At 42.3% G+C, this 14,922-nt stretch overlaps 1 protein-coding gene across 2 annotated transcripts in view; it reads right to left on the bottom strand.

Moving 5' to 3' along the window:
* Nucleotides 1–964: 964 nt before the first annotated feature.
* Nucleotides 965–14,922, bottom strand: part of RFLNA (refilin A) — a 65,279-nt gene continuing 51,321 nt past the window's right edge. For both annotated transcript variants that reach the window (XM_040416219.1, XM_040416220.1), the window contains exons 3-4: nucleotides 9,882–9,991; nucleotides 965–3,347 (exon numbers count right to left, since the gene is read on the bottom strand). In XM_040416219.1, the coding sequence (XP_040272153.1) occupies nucleotides 3,014–3,347; nucleotides 9,882–9,991 (444 nt within the window). In that variant the 3' untranslated portion in view covers nucleotides 965–3,013. The remainder of the gene's footprint in view (nucleotides 3,348–9,881; nucleotides 9,992–14,922) is intronic.

The following is a 14,922-nucleotide window of genomic DNA, read 5'->3' as shown; positions in this document are numbered from 1 at the left end:
CCGGATATCCGACTTCAGGAGCTAACTCAGCGGAGAGGACAGCAGCACTCCACAGCGTGGCGACGGGCCAGCGGACCAGCAGACACAGCGATCAGGTAAATCTTCAGCTTCAGACCCTCAGCCAGGGGACGAGTTGTTCACCATGTCGGGTCATGTCGGCGTCATCGCCCAGGTAGCAGCGAGAGCGGGAGCCGGAGCCGGCACCACGGGAGGGGGGAGGACCGCCGCACACACGTCTTCTCACGTCATGCCGTTGCGCCTCCCTGCTCTAGCCATTTGTTTAATAATATACATTGAAAGTATATGTAGATCTGCTGTTTTTTCTACACACTTCGTGATCTTGCAAAATATTATCATTTCAACATTAAAATGTGTTTATTGTGCTCAGATTCTAAAATGTGTTGGTAATTGTCAAAAAATGAACTGTGGCATACAGTACAAATCAATTCTTTCATCAAAAAGATTTCTTCTCCTGTGAGTAGCTGTCTCCACTGATGAAGAATCCCCCTGCCGCTTGATTAACACGGCCCTGTCAATCTTGTGCTTGGGTTGCCGCTCCAAGTAGCGGTGCAAGCGCAGAGGCTCTGATTCCACTTCTGGAGCAGCGACTACTACCCAGGAGTGTAGTGGCGCATGCACAGTCACTGCTCTGGTAGCAGAATCCCAGACTATGCACTTGTGTGCTACTTGGAACAGTAGCACAAGCACGAGATTGTCAGGACCAGGCGAGATGTCCAGCCCTGTCAATCAAACCAGCAAAGAGAACACCTCGCAGGTGAAGAAATCTTGTTGATGAACAAATCGATTTGTATGAATCTCGCTCATCTCTACTGTGGCATCCTTAACATGTATAATTTGTAGGGCAGGAGAAACCAGAAGTAACTAATAATTCACTAAGACAGCAGCAATCCCAAATTCTATCTGTGTTAGACTATTAATAACTAAATAACAAGAAGGAAACAAATGAATATGCAATAAATATATTGGTGGTTATACATATCATTGGAAATTCACTTTGCAAACATATAAATTAGTAACACACTGATAGAAGCCATGTTGCAGAAACGTAATAATTGTATGTACATCATTGTGTTTTCAACTGGTTAAATTTTAAAAACATACAGAAGGGCAAGGTTTAAAAATGTATTTTTAGCACAAATGTATTGAAAAAAATCACACATTTTGGCCGAACATCTAATTTATGAATCCCCTGTGCCACACATACAAATAAGTCAGGTAAAAAGTGGCCGGGGCTTTAATGATGCATCAAATGTCCCTTTGATCAAAGTGTTAAGTCCTTTTAAGTCTATGTCAGGTTCACCAACATTGAGCACGCTTCACAGGGGCAGAGACTGGTACACGAATGCACCAATATTCATAAATCTTCCCTATTGTGTTCCCTATTATAAAATGGTCATTTAAAAAAATATATTTTTTTTGATTTGTGTATGTAAAAACAAAAAAGTTTATTATTCATTAACACTCAATGATGTTACTGTTACATTTTACTTTAAAAGGTCATTTCATCCATTTACAATTCAAAAGTCATTCTGAAAAGTACCATCTTCTGTACACCAGTCATGTATTGTCCACTTCTTGGAATTGCCTGGTGGTACTTATTAACATACTGTACATGTCATGAATAACCATTCCACAATACAAACTTTGAGAACACAGACAGCAATTATCCACAATTATAGACAATAGGAGAATACACCTCAAAAATATGTTATGTAGAATTCCAACAGTTTTTAATAGCTGTAGATCAGAAATCATCAAGCTATTTGAGAGCTCATGTCCAATCTGAGGAACAAATAAATACCCAATGTACATACAAATCCTCACATGTACAAAACTATAGGACTCTTTCACACTGGAATGTAAAACAGAACAAATGAAGCCAAACAAACCAACAAATAAGACTCTTCCTTAAGTGAATATCTGCCCTTAAATCCCCTTATTATCTACATAGGACCACAATTTTGTGATGATTAATTTCTTAAAATATATTAAAAGCAGTTTCATAAAGAGCTCCAATGTCCCTCTATAACCATTTTATTATTAATTATCTGTGGTCTATATCTTCCCCTAGTGTGAGTTCCCACTTCTATACAGATAGATTAAGAAATTAATTTGCATAGAATATTGCATCTAAAAATTACATGGTGATAAACGGTGGCAATTTACATGTTTTATTAGGAAAGTACATCTTTTCGACTACTTAATCAAAGAGTCAATTTACGGTATATTTGCCCTGGGTCAGTGTTCAGGCCACTGATATATTCCCCTTTAAATGAATGTGTTAAGTTATTGTCTCAAACACAGTTCTCCATCAACATATTATCTAGAGTATTATTAGGTAAAATGTACTGGTTCCTCAACTAGTGGTAGAGGAAATTATCCTTGAAAATGTCATGCCATTCCTTCCCAAAATCAACCTTTCTAATCTCTAACTAACTTGCAAAAGTTTTAAAATGTTTCCAACTTCTTAATAGTTTCGGTAGCTGATAAATTGCCAAGCCACCCATTGCACAGATCCCTCTGTATAAGAGCTGACCACCCGACCTGCTTCTCTTGTACACATTGTATCCCCAAAAAAGTTTATAGAACTTTGAGCACTTTTTCTGTTGAGGGATTATTTCCCTAGTTTCACCCCGGGTCATTGCAGGGATTGTTAGATGATCACACACTGCATGAAAGTCAAAGGAACTTCGGAATCCATTCAAGACTTAACAATAAATCTCAATCCACCCTTTCAACAAATTCTTCTGATTAGAGTCAAATTCTTTATGATTTCACATATGACCTAAAAACATGAAAAAACGGAAAAAATACAAGAAATTATCAATAAGATTCATACTGGTTAACCCAGTTCCAGCGTCTAAGTCTTCGGTTTTACTCATAGTCAGAAAAGTTCTAAGAATTTCCAATGCAGACTGTAGAGCCTCTCTTCGATGTTCGCAATGTTACGATGTAGGCTCTTTAAAGAGATGGTGATAAACCTGTTTCTGGATTACAAATCATCAGTGTATATAATACAAGGGCTTGTTTCCTCACACAGTTCCAGATGTACACTGGAGGCAAACCATTTTTTTGGCCCCCCGCAGTTGTAGTTGAGCGTTGTTCTGTAAATGTTCTTGGCATGTTTTGGATAGATGATGGTTGTGCTCTGAAACCTCAGAGGCTTGTTGCGTGGCTCAAAAAGTAGCTGAGATTTATAATTTCTCCACGTGCAGTTTGGGGTGGAGATAATTGTTTCACTGAAAGAGGTGACAGTTGGAATTGGGGCATAAAACACATGATCTCGAAAGTGCTTCTCTGAATCATATTTTATTTCTGAATTGCACCTGGAAATAGAAATTTGAATATGATAAAACAATGTACAAGTAACATTTAAATTTTCAACAAGCCTGAAAAAAATCTGGCATATATAAGTATTGATTATAACTAGGGGTGCACCGAAATTCCGGCAGCCGAAAATATTGGCCGGAAATGTACCTAATCCATTTCGGCCGATATTGTTACATATCGGCCGAAAATATGGGGTGTGGGATTTGTCACCCACCATCTGCGGGCGGGCGCCGGGCGGGCGGTTTACTGCATCTTTATTTTACCTTACAATCGTGACGCTCCAGTAAGAACTCTGCAGGCAGAGCGGAGGGCGGCGTAACGTCACTTACTCACGTGACGCGCCTGCTCCGCCTCCTTCATTCATAAAGTGGGCGGAGCAGGTGCGTCACGTGAGTAAGTGACGTTACGCCGCCCTCCGCTCTGCCTGCAGAGTTCTTACTGGAGCGTCACGATTGTAAGGTAAAATAAAGATGCAGTGAGTGATGCTGTGAGCAGCAGGGCCGGGGCTGTTATGGGTAGGGGGATCGGTCTATGGCACTGCTATGGGGAGGGGGGATCTGTGCACTGTTATGGGGAGGGGGGGATCTGTGCACTGTTATGGGGAAAGGGATCTGTGCACTGTTTTGGGGAAAGGGATCTGTGCACTGTTATGCCCATAACAGTGCACATATCCCCCCCCTTTATAACAGAGCCACCCACAGATCCCCCTCTCCATAACAGCGCCACCCACAGATCCCCCTCTCCATAACAGCACCACCCACAGATCCCCCTCTCCATAACAGCGCCACCCACAGATCCCCCTCTCCATAACAGCGCCACCCACAGATCCCCCTCTCCATAACAGCGCCACCCACAGATCCCCCTCTCCATAACAGCGCCACCCACAGATCCCCCTCTCCATAACAGCGCCACCCACAGATCCCCCTCTCCATAACAGCGCCACCCACAGATCCCCCTCTCCATAACAGCGCCACCCACAGATCCCCCTCTCCATAACAGCGCCACCACAGATCCCTCTCTCCATAACAGCGCCACCCACAGATCCCCCTCTCCATAACAGTGCCAATCATTAAAAAAAATGTATTTTAAAAGTATTTGGGCAAAAAGGCAGTTTCGGTTTCGGTTTTCGGTCAAGGGCATCCTGAATTTTCGGTTTCGGTTTCGGACCAGAATTTTCATTTCGGTGCACCCCTAATAACATGGTCAAAACTACATGAGGAAGAAATGTGTCCCTGCTCATAAATAATGAAGTGTGCAAAGACAGCACCACCCACGTGCCTTTTCTTGTTCATTGTGAGAACATATAGTGGGAGGGAATTTATTATTTGAGGAATGTTTTGAAATCAATTTTGCAGGAGTCTACATTGTCAAAATTTGGGCCAAATACCATAATTTGGCCCAAACGTATTTCAAAATCTCACACAATGTTCAATGAGCTGGTGTATCTTTAAAGGTTATGTACACCTTTGGGGGCATTTTATTTACTATTGTATTGTACTAATTTTGAGGTAAAAATAATTTTTTCAATTGGCCTTTCTTAAAAATGTTGAACCTCTTTTTCTGTGCAGCCTAACAGCAAGCTCTGTATTTTGACTGTGTTCCGTCAGCTCAGCTGACGGTTCCTTACCTCTGACCCTTTAAACGCTCATTATAGCTCAATTATTATCTCACTGATAAGAATGTGACTTAAAAAGTGTTTATAACCTTTTAGTAATTTAGTGATAAGGTTTATTAGATGTAGCCCAAAGTGAAAGTTAAAGTAAGATTCACACAGCTAGACAAATAGTTAAAGGGGTTCTCTGGGAATAAAAAAAATAAAATACAGAGAGGATGGAAAGACTGTGGTAATGGAGACTGCATACAAATGCTACTGCTCATTATCCACACCTCCACCCTCCTCTCTGTACTTCATGTCTCCTCATGAACTTCATTCCTACAGAAATTCAGCTGAAGATCTTATCTGCTGTATTCAGGATCATGATTCCTGACAAGCAGAGCAGAGAGGAGGATGAGGCAGCAATTTATCTCAGTGTTGTGAAGTAACTTGTCCTGCTGTTGGTTGATTAGGACAGGTTTTGTGTGTACCAATAGGATGGTGGCCATTTTATTTCTCCTAATGATTGCTCTTCAGACAAAATGAGCCATTATAACTAATGAAATGTATTTGGGAATATATTTATAATAACACAATATTTAAGTATTTTCATTTTCTTAATTCCTGGAGAACCCCTTTAAAGATCAAATGAAAAACTATTTTTACATAGTACATAGCACTTAAGTCTACCACTTCTATCTTGAGATGTTACTCCACTTTCTACACCACTCCTTTACTGGAGAAAAAATGAGACTATTTTTGAGACTTTTTAAAACACCTCAGGCAATAAATCTAGCTTTCATCAGCCATGGCCACTTTCTCCCCACTTCTAAATTGGACATAGTGGAATAAAACTGCAAAATGTCTAAATTTATAGTCAATGATGTTGGCGGGTGTCAGGTAGTGTCCGGCACTGCCAGATCCAGACATCTCCAGCAGGCTGCTCCCTGCCGCAACAGGATGCTGGAGATGGTAAATACTAGTGTGAAACTTGCCATAGAGGAGTCTGGGTATTTATAAAGTTTTGAAATTTGCATCACCTTGCTTTTCCTAACAATGACTGTAAACAAGCTTTAATGGGGTATTCCGTTTATTAGTAGTTATCCCCATCCACAGGATAGGGCATAACTATCAGGTCTGTGGGGGTCCTACCACTGAGACCCCAACAGATAATAAGAACAGGGGCCCCGTATCTCCTGAAGTCCCCCTGAAATGAACGGAATGGCCGGTGGCACATGCATGTTGCCACTCTATTCAGTTCTAGAGATAACCGAGTACAGCGCTTGGCTATCTCTGGAATTCCCATAGAGATGAATAGAGGGGCCGTATGGATGCCTGACTGGCTGCTCTATTCGTTTCAGGGGGCTGCAGAGGATACGGGGCACCCATTCTCATGATCTATAGGGGTCTCAGCGGTAGGACCCCCACCGATCTAATAGTTTTCTCCTATCCCGTGGATAGGGTATAATTTCTAACAACGTGCATAACCCTTTAACACTAACAGGCCTTCTAAAAGCTATGTACACCTTCAAGGGCAATTTTTTTTAATGATTGCATTTTACTTATTTTGGGCTAACAAAACATTTTTCAAATGGTCTTTATTAAAAATATTTAGCTGTTCTGTCACAAAGGGTTACCTGTCTAGCTGTATGAATCGTACTTTCACTTTGTGACAGTCAACTAATAACCATTATCTCTAAATTACTAAAAGGTCATAAATACTTATTATAGCCACTTTAAGCCACATATTTAACTTAAGAATTGAGCTATAATGAGTGTTTAGGACATCAGAGATAAAAAGCTAAGCTGTCTGACGGAAAGAGTATAAATAAAGAGCCTGCTAATAGAGAATCACAAGGCTGTACAGAGAAAAGGGATCAACATTTTTTAATAAAGACAAATTGAAAAAAGATTTTTAGCTCAAAATAAGTACAATGCAATAATAATGGCCTACTATTGGCTTCCCCCCCTCTCCCTCCCTTCGTCGCTGGATGTTTTGATCCACGCGATGTGGATATATACAGTATATATATATATATATATATATATATATAAGCAGGATGACCCGACTTTGCATGGGTATATTTTGACTATTTCATTTATTGTTTGTGTGTGAGGTTAAAAGATATCGACAGTGTTTCCCATAACAGTGACCTCTACAGCACCCCTTCCCTTAATAGTGACGTCGACAGCTGTACACCCCTTTAACAGTGACCTCCACAGTGCCCCACACCGTTAACTGTGACCTTCGCAGCCCCCTGCCCCCATAGAAGTGTTCTCCACAGCGGCCTGTCCCCTTAACACTAAACCTCCACAGCACCCTGCCCCATAATATTGACCTCCACAGCAGCCCACCCCGTTAACTTTGACCTTTACAGCAGCCCACCCCCTTAACAATGACATCCACAGCACCACGCCCCCTTAACAGTGACCTCCACAGAACCCCGCCCCCATAACTGTGACCTCCACAGTGCCCTGCCCCCTTTACACTAATCTATACAGTGGCCATCCCCTTAAAAGTGATCTCTACAGTGGCTCACCCCCTTAACATTGAGCTCCACAGTACCCCTCCACCTTAACTGCGACCTCCACAGTGGCCTGCACCCTTTTCAGTGACCCATCACAGCGATCTACCCCATAACAGTGACCTACACAGGGCCCTGCCCCCTTAACACTGACCTTCACAGCAGCCTGCCCCCTTATAATTGAACCCCCCACAGCAGCCCACCCCTTAACAGTGACTTCCATAGTTGCCCGCCCTCTTAACAGTAACCCCTCACAGTGCCCTGCACAGCATCCCACCCTCTTAACATTGACCTGCACAGGGCCCCTCGCCTTTAATAGTGACCCCCCCCACTGCACCGCATCCCCTTAATATAAGACCTCCACAGCACCCAGTCCCCCTAATATGAGACATTCACAACACCCTGCCTCCTTAAAATTTTACATCCATAGCACCTCGCCCCATAACAGTGACCTCCACAGCACCACACCTCCTTAACAGTTACCTCCAACAGTAAAGAAAAATGTGACTGTGTGAATGGCAGTTAGAATGTAGCTGCAAGCTCCAATGTATTTAATAGGAGCTTGCAGCTTCATTCACATTCCTAACTGCCATTCACACAGTCACATTTTTCTTTACTGTTGGAGGTAACTGTTAAGGAGGTGCGGTGCTGTGGAGGTCACTGTTATGGGGCGAGGTGCTATGGATGACAAATTTTAAGTTCTAGAGAGCTGAGACCAGGTCTAAACCTTCCCCGAAACACGTGATGTACCGATGTGCCAAATTTGGTGCAGACCAGTCTAGTCATTTGGCCGCGCATAAAGAACAGAAAGACAACAGACAGACAAAAATACATTTTTAGATATATACACTAGCTGGATGACTCGGCTTCACACAGGTATATTTCCACTATTTCATTTAATATTTGTGTGTGATGTTAAAAGATTTCCACAGTGTTCCCCATAACAGTGACCTCCACAGTACCACCCTTAATAGTGACCTCCACAGCATTCCACCTCCTTAAATTTGACCTCCACTGCATTTCACCCCCTTAAATTTGACCTCCACAGCAGCCTACCCCTTCAACAGTGACCCCCACAGTGCCCCACCCCAATAATTGTGACCTTCACAGCCCCCCGCTCCCATAAGAGTGTTCTCCACAGCGGCCCTATCCCCTTAACACTGACCTCCACAGCACCCTGCCCTTAAAATTGACCTCCACAGCAGCCCACCCCCTTAACTTTGACCTTCACAGCAGCCCACACACTTAACAGTGACCTCAACAGAGGCCCGCCCCCTTAATGACATCTCCAGCACCTCGCCCCAGTGACCTCCAAAGTACACCGTCTCATAACAGTGACCTCCACAGCAGCTCATCTCCTTAACAATGACCTCAACAGAACTCTGCCCCCTCAACTGTGACCTCAACAGTGCCCAGCACCCTTTACACTGACCTACACAGTGGCCCGCCCCTTAAAAGTGACCTCCACAGTGGCCTGCCCCCTTAACAGTCACCCCACAATGCCCCGGCCCCGTGAAAGTAACCTCTACAGCGCACCGCCACCTAAACAGTTACCTGCACAGTGGCCCACCCCCTTAACAGTGTACTTCACAGAGCTCTCCCACTTAACAGTGACCTCTAAAGCACCTCACCCTCCTAACATTGACTTCCACAGTACCCCGCTCCCTTTACCGTGACCCTCCACAGCGATCTACCCCTTAACAGTGACCTCCACAGGGCCCTACCCTCTAACACTGATCTCCACAGCAGTCCATCCTCTTAACAGTGACCCTCTCACAGTGGTCCGCCCCCTTGTTATGGAAACCTGGTGTAACTGTATATGTCAAGACTGAATGGCCTGCAAGTTTCTATTGGATAATAAGGGTTATGTGACTGTGTGAATGGCATCCACCCTCCATTTCTATGGGGCCGCCGAAAATAGCCGAGCGCTGGCTCGGTTATTTCCATCGGCCCCCATAGAGATAAATGGGAGCGGTGGCAGCGCAAGCGCGGAGCGCTCCCATTCGCTTGTATGGGGAGAGCGCTTGGCGGTGGCTGGACCCTGGGAAACCCAGGGTCCTCCAGCCACCACTCTCCCTGCTCCGTTCTCGGGGGTGGGACATGCCCCCATTGTCTGTAATGGAAATACCCTTTTAAGTAACTAACTGGGATTATGTGGAGATAAGAGGGAGTTAACGGAAGGTTTTCTATAAGAGTGTGAAGTCTTGAAACAAACCTTAGTGGTGGCAGTATTGAGGTGCTATTGGGGAATATAAATAATTTAGTTAGATCAAGTGTTTCTGCATTGTGAACTCCAGTTACACACACACATCATGTGAACTCCAGCGAGGGTGATTATAACACTGATGAAGGGAATAAAATGCTCTGTGCTGCTATTAAGAACTAAGAAGAAATTATAAACTGTAATTTACCTGATTTCCTGGACTGGCTCTGGATTTACTTCTATGCTTTCCCCAAACACAACCGGGTGCATTCTTGGCCTTGACTCCGGAGGGGAGTTGTTAAGGAGAAGATATGGAATCTGCAGAGGAGAGCAATTAAATATTCCCCTCAGTACTTTCTCAAGGTATAAAAAATATTGTCTGTGTATATATTAATAAGCGTAACAAAGACAATAAATCTTTCTGCAGCTCATTCAAATCCACATGTAAATTCTTTACCTAATTTGTTTAATATACCACAATACATCGAGTCATATAATTGTTGATATTTTCCTGAAAGAATTGTATAGTGCCATATCTACAGTACAGTGGAGCAGCAAGATAATTTTTAGTAGCTTTACATCTGATCCCCTTGAAATGCAAACAGTGCCGAAGAAATATAAGAGAATCAATAAATCATATTGCACCAGAAACGTATAGAAAAGGATCTGATATTTCTGGCAACTGAGCAAACTAGACACATGTAATCCTGGGGCAGACTACCAATATACTAAACAATCACTGTATTCTGAATCTACATTGTATAATTAATACATTTTCTTACTCTAGAATACTGATGAACTCTCCTCAAGATATGTCATCAATATCAGATTTACTTCTGTATGTCTTTTGTTACACCTTTTTTGTATATATACAGTATATATATACACACACACACACACACACATACACATGTAGTATTTCGCCCTATAAGACGCCACTCAATGTTAATCAGACCTCAGAACAGACCCCTAATGTTAATAAGTTCCCCAATCATGCCTCAGATCAGACCTCCATGTGAATAACCCCCAATCAGAACTCAGATTAGACCTCAATAAGTCCCCCAATTAGACCTCAGATCAGACCTCCATGTGAATGACCCCCAATCAGCCCTCAGATCAGAACTTAATAGGTCCCCCAATCAGACCTCCATGTGAATAACTCGTATTCAGACCTCAGATCAGACTTCAATATGTCCCCCAATCAGACCTCAGATCAGACCTCCATGTAAATGACCCCCAATTAGACATCCATGAGTCCCCCAATCAGACCTCAGATCAGACCTCTATGTGAATGACCCCCAATCAGACCTCAGATTAGAACTCAATAAGACCCCAATCAGACCTCCATGTGAATAACCCATATTCAGACCTCAGATCAGACTTCAATACATCCCCCAATCAGACCTCAGATCACTTCTATGTGAATGACCTCCTATCAGATCTCCATAAATCCCCTATTCAGACCTCAAATCAGACCTCCATGTGAATGACCCCCAATCAGACCTCCATAAGTTCACCAATCAGGCCTCAGATCAGACCTCCACATAAATGACCCAAAATCAGACCTCCATAAGTTCCCCAATATGACCTCAGATCAGACCTCCATATGAATGATCCCCATGCTCAGATCAGATTTAAAAAAAATCAACTTACCTCTCCTGCTCGGCCGTCACCGCTGCTCCTCACACCAGGCACTCTTCTTCTTCCTGCTGCACTGTGAATTGACACAGACCAACATCCTCACACTGTGTGCAGTCACAGCACAGCGAGCGGCCGAGGACCAGGAAGCTGTGAGTACAGGGCCTCCATGGAAGTGCTCATTAGTATTTTCCCCATAATACGCTGGGACTTTTCCACCCCAGTTGTGGGGATGGGGGGGAAGAGTGCATCTTATAGAGCGAAATATATGGTATATACAGTGGATATAAAAAGTCTACACACCCCTGTTAAAATGTCAGGTTTCTGTGATGTAAAAAAATGAGACAAGATAAATCATTTCAGAACTTTTTCCACACCTTTAATGTGACCTATAAACTGTTCCACTCAATTGAAAAACAAACTGAAATCTTTTAGGTAGAGAGAAGAAAAAAAGATAAAAATTAAATAATATGGTTGCATAAGTGTACACACCCTTAAACTAATACTTTGTTGAAGTACCTTTTGATTTTATTACAGCACTCAGTCTTTTTGAGTCTATCAGCATGGCACATTTTGACTTGGCAAGATTTGCTCACTCTTCTATGCAAAAACACTCCAAATCTGTCAGATTGCCTTTTCCCACATGCTTTTGGGAGACTTCAGATGTGTTTTTGCAAAATGTAGCCTGGCTTGGATGTTTTTCTTCGTAAGAAAAGGCTTTCGTCTTGCCACTCTACCCCATAGCCCAGACATATGAAGAATACAGGAGATTGTTGTCACATGTACCACACAGCCAGTACTTGCCAGATATTCCTGCAGCTCCTTTAATGTTGCTGTAGGCCTCTTGGTAGCCTCCCAGACCATTTTTCTTCTTCTCTTTTCATCAATTTTGGAGGGACGTCCAGTTCTTGGTAATGTCACTGTTGTGCCATATTTTCTCCACTTGATGAAGACTGTCTTCACTGTGTTCCATGGTATATCTAATGCCTTGGAAATTCTTTTGTACCCTTCTCCTGACTGATATCTTTTAACAATGAGATCCCTCTGATGCTTTGGAAGCTCTCTGTGGACCATGGCTTTTGCTGTAGGATGTGACTAAGAAAATTTCAGGAAAGACCAACTAGAGCAGCTGAACTTTATTTGGGGTTTATCAGAGGCACTTTAAATGATGGCAGGTGTATGCTGACTCCTATTTAACATGATTTTGAATGTGATTGCTTAATTCTGAACACAGCTACATCCCCAGTTATAAGAGGGTGTGCACACTTATGCAACCACATTATTTTAGTTATTTTAGTTTTCTTCCCTCCACCTAAAATATTTCAGTTTGTTTTTCAATTGAGTGGTACAGTTTATAGGTCACATTAAAGGTGGAAAAAGTTCTGAAATGATTTATCTTTGTCTCATATTTTTACATCACAGAAACCTGACATTTTAACAGGGGTGTGTAGACTTTTTCTATCCACTGTATATATAGCATTGTGACTCTTCATCATGTAGAACGCCCTTTAAAAAGTTATGTCTTGTGTTCTTAAAATTCCCAGCACTCCAGTCAGCTTTTTGAAGAGGCTGTGGTGCTCTAGTGAGTGCTGCAGCCTCCTTACAGGTTACCAATACAGTGCTGTACATTGTATAGTGGCTATACTTGGTATTACAGCCCAGGCCCATGTACTTGAATAGGACTGAGCTGCACATAAGCCATGCGATTGATGAATGTGACGTTACTGGCCTAGGACGAGGCCACAATGCACACCGAATTGCCACTTACTTTTCAAACAACTGACTGGTGGATTGCCGGGAATTAGATCCTACAATCTGATATTGATGACCTATTCTGAGGACTGTTTTTTTCTCTACTATTCTGAGGATAGGTCATCAAAATTCTACTCCGGGAACCCCTCTAATACCACCTTTTGAGCAACATGATGCCCAGCTTCTACTTACTTACATTTCAAGGTTCAATTTTAGCCTGACCTTCTGGTGCTTGTATACTGAGTTTATAAGTGGGCTGGATCCTATCATATCCAAAGATACATAGAATATAATTATAGCAAATAGATATCATAAACTTCTCTATTCTCTATTCTGCAATAACCATAATTGTAAGACACACTACTATTAGCATGGACAGTGTCATTTATACAGTAAAACAAACAGTAAATGAATCCTTTGGAATCAACTGGATTTCTGCATTGATTACCGATAAAATTTGGTCAGATTGGTATCTAAATCACCATTACAGGCAAGCACAACAAAACTAATAACGCACTAGCAGTTGCAATGTTCATGTCTTTTATTAAGCACAGTAACATTCACAGTGCAAGGAGAAAAAGCTATCAAGCTTAGGCCTCTTCCACACAACCGTATGCCCTCCGAGACATACGGTCCGTGAGCGAGCCATATGTCCCAAAGAAGCATTGATCGTGCGCATGGGAGTACACAGCATCATAGATTACAATGATACTGTGCATGTCGGGCCGCCCGCTGGGCTATTGTCCCGCACTCATAAGATCCCAACTGTGAAGCATCATGGAGAAAACATGATTTGAAGCTACTTTGCTGCCTCAGAGCCTGGATACTTTGCGATCAGTGATGGAGCAATTAATTCTAAGGTGAAGATTTTACAAGAGAATGTAAGGACAGCAGTAAAGCTAAAAAAATGTTGGGTGATGCACCAAGACAGTGACCCAAAGCACAGAAATAAATCAACTAAAGAATGGTTTGTGTTTTGGTATGGTCAACTCAGAGTCATGACCTTAACACTATCAAGATTATGTGACAAGAAGACGGCTGTGCTCTCAAATCACCAGAAATAGTGATGCAAATTTGCAGGGAGAAATGGTCCAAAATTCCACCTCAATGTTGTGCAAATGTTATTGCCAGATATAGGAAACATTTGCTGTGGAAGTGATTGCTGCTAAAGGGAAATTTTTCTCAATTTGCTCAATAAAAGACTTGATTGGTACAACAGTTTGTGTGTTATTAGTTTAGTTGTGTTTGTCTATAATTGTGACTAAGGTAACAATCAGACCACATCTTTTTGTAATTAATGCAGAAATCCAGGTAATTCCAAAGGGAGCACTTACTTTTTCTTGCAACTATTTGTAATGGCCGGATTTTAATTCTTCATTCTAGATTATATACAGGGAGTGCAGAATTATTAGGCAAATGAGTATTTTGACCACATCATCCTCTTTATGCATGTTGTCTTACTCCAAGCTGTATAGGCTCGAAAGCCTACTACCAATTAAGCATATTAGGTGATGTGCATCTCTGTAATGAGAAGGGGTGTGGTCTAATGACATCAACACCCTATATTAGGTGTGCATAATTATTAGGCAACTTCCTTTCCTTTGGCAAAATGGGTCAAAAGAAGGACTTGACAGGCTCAGAAAAGTCAAAAATAGTGAGATATCTTGCAGAGGGATGCAGCACTCTTAAAATTGCAAAGCTTCTGAAGCGTGATCATCGGACAATCAAGCGTTTCATTCAAAATAGTCAACAGGGTCGCAAGAAGCGTGTGGAAAAAAGAAGGCGCAAAGTAACTGCCCATGAACTGAGAAAAGTCAAGCGTGCAGCTGCCAAGATGCCACTTGCCACCAGTTTGGCCA

This window comes from Bufo bufo, chromosome 2, assembly GCF_905171765.1.
Source record: "Bufo bufo chromosome 2, aBufBuf1.1, whole genome shotgun sequence".
NCBI lineage: Eukaryota > Metazoa > Chordata > Amphibia > Anura > Bufonidae > Bufo > Bufo bufo.
Note: the sequence above shows the minus strand (reverse complement) of the source record. Positions and strands in the feature narration are given on the sequence as shown.